General features: G+C 37.6%; 1 protein-coding gene across 1 annotated transcript; it reads right to left on the reverse strand.

Moving 5' to 3' along the window:
* Positions 1-1,165: 1,165 nt before the first annotated feature.
* On the reverse strand, positions 1,166-5,375 carry FAM8A1 (family with sequence similarity 8, member A1). Its single transcript, XM_009582570.1, has 5 exons — positions 5,369-5,375; positions 4,737-4,857; positions 2,324-2,447; positions 1,961-2,100; positions 1,166-1,630 (listed from the first exon to the last, which is right to left on the reverse strand). Exons 1-5 carry the CDS (start codon positions 5,373-5,375, stop codon positions 1,486-1,488), a joined length of 537 nt encoding a protein of 178 aa, XP_009580865.1. The 3' UTR covers positions 1,166-1,485.
* Positions 5,376-7,292: the final 1,917 nt, after the last annotated feature.

Consider the following 7,292-nt stretch of genomic DNA (forward strand, 5'->3'; position numbering starts at 1 on the left):
TCAACTTCAATGCTTAAGTCAATAGTGCCATTCTTTCGAAGAGCAGTTAAGAGACATCTCTGAAGTTCTGTTTCAGCTAAACATCAAGTGGTCTAACAACCTCAAAACGGTGCTTTATTCAGATCTCCCAAAACAACATTGTAAATGAGGATCAGAACACATACACAGAACATTATGTCGATAAACAGAACACCACCACTTGTCAAACTAAAATACTGCAGAATATTATTACTGATTAAGTTATTTCACCTGAAGACAAGAGAGAACCAAGCTCTCAAACACTTCTATTGTCAACCTCCAAAACAGAGGGTAGGGTAAGAACTTCAGCCAGAGTGGCATAGTTACACCTGAGGGAAGAACACACAAAAACAGGCTCTAGAAGAATTCCAAACTCTTACTCAAATTTTAATAAAACATTAACATTGTTGCTTATATTCCTTTCCCAAGTTACTAATAACATGAGAACAAACAAATTATCAAAGCTATGTAATCATGCAAAATATTAGGCTTCTTTATTCAGTATTTAAGTTATTCTGAATATACAAACAATTAGCCAGAATTACAAAGTGAAAATAACCAGTATTTGTACTTTGTAGATTTACACCCATAACACATTTCAGTTAATGTTTTCTGCATGCTCCTGAAGCACATTCAGTTGTTTTGCTTGGTATTATAGGCAAGAAATAGACAAGTGCTTTCACTCCAAACAGAAGCAAAAAAGTTACCTTTCATTAGCATGATCTGTACTGTTCACAGCTCCAAATTATTTACACACACCAATTCACTAACACTGCAGTGTAACATACCCTTCCCAGAGAAAAAGCAGCTATTATTTCACCTCTTTTTTAGCTTTGATGTGAAATAAGTGACAATGCTGAAGACAGTCATGCTTATCAATGTTCTGATAAAATACTTAAGAGGTGAGGGCATATGATCTGTGAAGCAGTAATAAGGGACGTGATAAACACTGCTCATCTCTTTCTACAGACATGGCAATTTAATTAACACGATTTGCCTTACTGTCTAATACTGCAGTTCTCTTCCCCTCAGAGTTTATCATACGACTTAGGCGACTGCTTGGAAAACAACTGGATTTTTAGTTACCTGCCACAACTGTAGGAGCGACATTTCTTTTAAGGTGGAGTATTTCTAGGTATCTGCTTTCCAGACTGAGGAACAGAACAGCTCCTTTCTGCAGTTAATACAGCCACTTTCTTTCTCATCAATTGGAGGTTAATACTTCCAAATTTAGTATGTATTGTTTCTCCCAAACTTCTTTGGCATTTATGAAAACTCCAATACTTTGAAGGTAGCTGCTGGCATCATACCAGAGTAAAACATTTTCTTTAGGTTCCAAATCAGTTCCCATTTCATTTGGGCAAAAGATTCCAATAGACACCTCAATTTCAGTTTTGGGGTAGGTCTTTGTTCACTGGGGGTGGGAGGGGATGTTCAAAACCAATCTGGAAATCTCATCTTCTGGTATCATCTGACTCCATTTCTTCTTACCACAATAGTCCCTGCTACAATATCATAGGCTGTTCTGTTATGCTGGAAAAACAGCAGTGTAATGAATGCAGGAAAAAATGAAGCAATAGAAAAATTCTTGATCAAAGCTCGTATTGTGGACCTGAAATGAGAACAAAACATTCAATGCCTTATTTTCGCTTCTCTGCTTATATTAGAAGGTAGTTTACATTTGAGTTTAGTGCCTCAGTTTTGCACAGCACAAAAATCAGTCTCCAGAGTTCAGAGGAGATTTATTTTATCAGCTAACCTGAAAAATATTCACATGATTGAATAATTGCTATTTTACTCGTGGGTCACAGAATCTAACAATAGCTCTTGCAATCTAATTATTGCAAAGGCCACTAATAAAGAAATGGTGTATTTCCTTCCAAATCACATGCCTTCCACACTATTAACCTGAAAGCAACATGACTGAGCTAATAGCACTTACGTTGTCATACTGACATTAGAAGACGGAATGACTAACACACGGCTGGGCGCAATAAGTACAGATGTATCACATGTCACAACTCGCAGTCCGAGCAAGAATTTCCCTGGGGTTGCTCCACCTGCTCCCCAAATACAGATTATCTGTAAAAGAAGAGTTACTTTAATTCCACACACTACCATGTCGTTGATTGGTCTAGCAAACTTGGTTTTCATCAAAACTATGTGAATGTCATAAGCTTCAACATAATCCAAAATACTATAAAGAGGATTTACTTTATAGGCCAATGGTGATAGAATTTTTTTCAACATTTATTCAACAATTGACATCTATTAATTATAGAAGTTAATGTCGATGAGTTGTTACCTCATAGAAGCAGACTAGTAACCTGTAGATGAGAGCTACTATCATCATTTTCTGCAAATCTTCCATGGATGTATCTTCATCTATTTCTTCTATTATGTAATGCATGGCAAATTTAGAGATGTCCCTGTACAAAATAAGACTGAACTTTAAAACCATCTTTCTCCCAATACCAACGTTACCCCTTTAATACTAGAATTCACTCCTTCAGTTCTGGTATTAGTAAAAAAACAAAAGCTCCTTGGCTTCTCTGATACTAAACAAGCCATTAAAATTCAGAACACTAGGTTTCCTTCTGAGTTGCTGCCTAGTTTGTTTTGTCTTTTTCGTTAAGAAAAGATCATTCTTTATTACCACCTTCACACAATGGTGTCCCTGGGCAGTGAGCTGCAGAATTGTTCTGAAAATTCTCATGCTTCTTGGGAGATAAACAAAAGATTCTGCTTGCGATCATCTAACTCGGTATAAATGGAAGGCATCCAAGTCTCTTCCTTATGGGAACTCTCAAGGAAAAAAAAGGCGGCACTCTTCTCTATAAATGCAAGGAAGAAGTTGCAAGTCTCCCTAAGCAAGCAAGGAAGACCTATCCTCCCTTGTATGATCAGGGTTCCTCATTCTTAGTAGTCTCTACTGCTCACCATACTCTTCTAGAGGCAGGCACCTCGGCATGCAAGACGAAGTTTTTAACCTAAAGCAATTGAAACCTTCAGTTGTTTATCCTTACAAAGCTACACAAAGCATCAATTTGGAGTCAACTGAGTGTTTTCACAAGATAAACTCTATAGATTTAACATTTTTATCTGATGTCGGCAACGGGCATACTTGCAACACGTATTTAGGCAAGGACTTTTCACTCATGCATCTAAGTGAGAAGTACTACTCACATAGAAATGTGCAGTCCCACTTCAAAACACTCCATCTATATTTGTACTACTTGCCCTCCTCTTTATTCAGACTTAAGGATTGAAAAAGATTTAAGGAATTAAGAAAACAGTGTGGCACAACCTGCATTTCCCTTCAATACAACCTTGGCCTGAAGTCTCTGTCTTGAGCCTGCGATGATGTATTTTTTTCATGACAACTCCTCAGCCTAACCTCAAGCACACCATATCTCACATGCAAAAAAAAAAAAAAACCCAGAATGTTTCTCTGAAGTTACTTGTAAGCAACTTACTGGCTCTTGCAAAAGTAGTAATATTGAATATACTGCAAATTAATTGAAGAGATGGCTCTCTTTCCATCACCCTCATTACTTAACAGAAGCAATATATGTATAGTTGTTCCCCATCTTTCCAGTACTGCATTTTGTATCATTCTCAGCCTACTAAAAACAAGATGGAAATACAAGCTGTCAGGTTAGAGTTGGAGGTTTTGGCAACTAAACAGCACTGAGAGTTTGGCATTTTAATTGCATACTTATCTGAACAAAAACCACTGATCATTTACATTGACATATTTATTGTTTTGGATTTGACCATCTTCCACACACCCTTCAAGCAGCAGTTTGAGGTGCCTGAAAGATGTTATCTGTATAGTACCAGTTTACAGTCAGACAACATTTGGAAGGTTCTTTAGCAGGAAACTTGGATTCTGAAATATGTTTGGACAGTAATGGAATTACCAACTACACCAAGCTCTCATCTCCTAATCAGACTGAAATAGTTGATCACACCAACCCAAAGCAGAGGAACTAAATGAGCTATGGAATAAGGTATCTACAGTTAAAGAAGCAGATAAAAAACAAACAGTCTTTGAAGTAAATGATTACATCTGAGTATAAAAATGGGAAATGAAGAATCTCTCAGTCTAGTGTATAGTTGATACACACGATGCTTAATCATACTTTTTTAGAAACCCAACTTTATGCCCAGTAAAGACCACAGCACGGTAGCATTCCTAGCTATCAGGCTGTATTTTAAAAGTACATACATATCTGACATGCAGAATCTAAGTTTTTTTCTCTTGTGGATTAGCATTGGTTTAGTTACAAATCTGAAACACAGCACCATAGGAGACACTATGAAGAAAATTAAATCCATCCCAGCCAGATCCAGTACATTTTTAAAGGCTGTTTAAAAACCAAATTTATTTGTCAATATTTTTTCTTTGAAATTTTTAGAGGACTTTTATTTTTGGGAGGCAATAGCGAGATTTTTAAAGACTGCAAGTCTAATCTATCCTTAGTAAGGAGTTTGTGAGCCTATGAAGACACCTGTACAAATTCTTTGTTTCCATCAGCTGACCCAAAATGAGAAAGTGTTTAAAAGGAGGTCAACTTAGTGGTGCTTTTTCCTCAACTTTTGACAATTACTAAGTGCCATCATATGCATAAGCATACCACATATACATCAGGACACCTCAAAAGCATGAAGAGTTTAAAGCTGTATGTAATAAAGCTTTAAATTGTTCAACTTACTTTATTCCACTGAGGTGCATAATACTTAAAACAATGGTTGCCTTTATAAAGAACAGAATAAAAAAATCCACCATCTCTGCTATGAACCTGTGCGCCAGCGAAGGGATAATGAACTCCCGACCTGTAACAGAAATAGTTAACATTACCCAGATTTTACTGTACTAAGACAAAATTAACACTATCACCTAAAGAACATTTCACATTAACCTCACTGCAAGAATATTATCAAGATCTTTATCTCAGCTCACTTCTAAAAGTGTATGAGAAAAAAAACGATCCGAGTTGTTTAAATTGAGTTATAAGAACCTTCTTAAATTAAATCAAACTCTTTCAGAACTCATAAATAGGTCATCATAAATAGGATTACAGGCAAAACCCCACCCCGCTAAAGAACCAAAGCACATTGAAGATGCATCAATTTTTACGTTCTTTCATTTAGAACAGCTTCGTAGAGACAGATTTCAGTACATTTGAGAGTTCAGATAAAAGGAAAATTAGACCTTAGATCTACCAGAACTTTTATATCGCTCAGCAGCAAATCTTCCATATGTACCAAGTACCAGCTCTCTGAAAGCAAAACACAGCCTATTTTGTCTCAAATCAGACCCAGAAACAGGAGCAGATGAAAATACTCGTCATACCTGCCATAAACATTCCTATAGACATCTTATTATAATAAAACACAGCATGCTGCCCTACCACAAGCCAGAAAATGTTAACACATTTCTCCTATTTAATTGGCCAAGTGCAAATGGGGGCAAAATAAGTAGTCACAGTTACAAGCTTTTGTTGCTAACACTACCTCACATGATTAAAGTAAAGAAAATATTAGAGTATCTTAGAAAGTTTCCAAGGAATAATGTTGCAAAATAATTTCATCTGAACCCACCTACCCCTCCGTATTTCCTAAACAACAAACATGACTATTCACATAAAACCAGCAAGGACTTGCATCAAAACTTCATTTAGAAATACCCACGTATTACTAGATGTAACTTGTGGAAAATAGCAACTGCATTTGTAGTGTTTCTGAGAATGCCACCCCCCCCACACCCAGGGACAGGAGAAAAGGAAAAAGAAACATTCCCCTCTCCAATCTCAAAAAAAATCATCAAATTTCACTTAGAATAAGCCTCCACAGTTCAACTGCCGAGACTGATAATGCCAATCTAGGATCTTACATTAAGGTAGTAAGAAAGATGAGTTTGCACCAGTCAGCCAGGCAGAGCAGCTAAGGCTTGGAACGCACTTTTTGCTCTACTGTTCCCAGCAGAAGAGCAGTAATCTCCTGCAGTAAGGCAGGGAGGGGCGAGGGGAGGAAGCGTCTTAAATCATGACGACCATCCGCAAAAAGCCTGCTACTGCCCAGAGTGCTGTTAATATTGGTGCTCTGACACACGCCTGCAGGCAGATTGAGCTGGAAGAGGCAGTTACCAATTCCACGTTTTGACACCCCAGTTTAAAACCTGCAACATTAACATAAGCTGTCACTTATTTCAGCTTACGTAAGCACACCGGGCTGTAAAACTGCAGTGGCGTACGGACGGAGACATGACCCGCCCTACCAAGCCTGCTGTGTGGGCAACAACCTGCAGCAGAAAGAAGGAGCCGTAATCGCTTCAGCTGTTCCAAATACATCCATTTGCAATCTGGAGCCAAAGCACCGGCACAATGGTCTTTTTTTTTTATAATTGTATCACTGTATCACATACAGAGTTCCCTTAAGAAGGCCGGGTGTTGCAACAGTATTTAGCATTCAGAATAACCATGTTCAGCGGTATCAGGTACTATTCATGCCATAAGTTACCTTTAACATATAGAACTAGTTCCTGAAGAACTAGGTAAAAATCCAAGAATCATTTCAGTCTAGCCTTTGTCCATAACCTCTTTTTCAATGACTGGAAATATCTGTTTATAAGCAATCTATAACTCAGAATTAGGGCACAATTAAAGAAAACACTACTTTGTGTTACAACCTTGTTTAAACAACACCTGCTCAAACCCACAAGAAAGAAGCAAGTTCAGGAGCTAGATTCCCTTCCCTTCAAAAGAAAAAGCAACTAAAAACGTTCTCCCCTCACACCCAGCTTATAAATAATGTTACAGCTCAGTAATGCTGTACTTTGCCCTGCAGAATGAAAGGAGATCTGGCTTTTCTCCAAAGTCCTTTAGCAGTGTTCTGCTCCGCGGTTTTCTACCATTACTCAAGGTGCTACCAAACATTCAGGGCATATCACCTAGGCGCTCCTCAACTCGTTAAGAAATGTTCGTTTGCTCCAGGTTTTCTCTCTGATGTGATCAGAGCAAGTTTGTCTTACTCTCGAACAAATATAAACAGAAGCACTGCTATGCACGGTCTTCAATATTTACAGCCATAACAGACTTTTGTTTATCTCAGGTCCTACCACTAGCTTGTTGAAAGTAATCATGTTTTTATTTCTCTGCTTCAATTTAATTAAATTATTTTATTTGAGCATCAAGAACACACTAAAACTAATAAAGTCAGTTTAGACTTCATCATCCAAACAGGCTACTTGTAAAGCTAGATGCATTACA

The sequence above is a fragment of the Fulmarus glacialis genome, unplaced genomic scaffold (genome assembly GCF_000690835.1).
Source record: "Fulmarus glacialis isolate BGI_N327 unplaced genomic scaffold, ASM69083v1 scaffold9670, whole genome shotgun sequence".
NCBI classification, from domain to species: domain Eukaryota; kingdom Metazoa; phylum Chordata; class Aves; order Procellariiformes; family Procellariidae; genus Fulmarus; species Fulmarus glacialis.

What these genes read in the sequence shown, in the direction of transcription:
- FAM8A1 (XM_009582570.1), bottom strand. An exon ending in TACTAGTCTGCTTCTATGAG is followed by an intron (nt 2,101 to 2,323) that starts GTAACAACTCAT and finishes CTTCTTTTACAG; the next exon opens with ATAATCTGTATTTGGGGAGC. An exon ending in TCTAATGTCAGTATGACAAC is followed by an intron (nt 1,631 to 1,960) that starts GTAAGTGCTATT and finishes TTCTCATTTCAG; the next exon opens with GTCCACAATACGAGCTTTGA.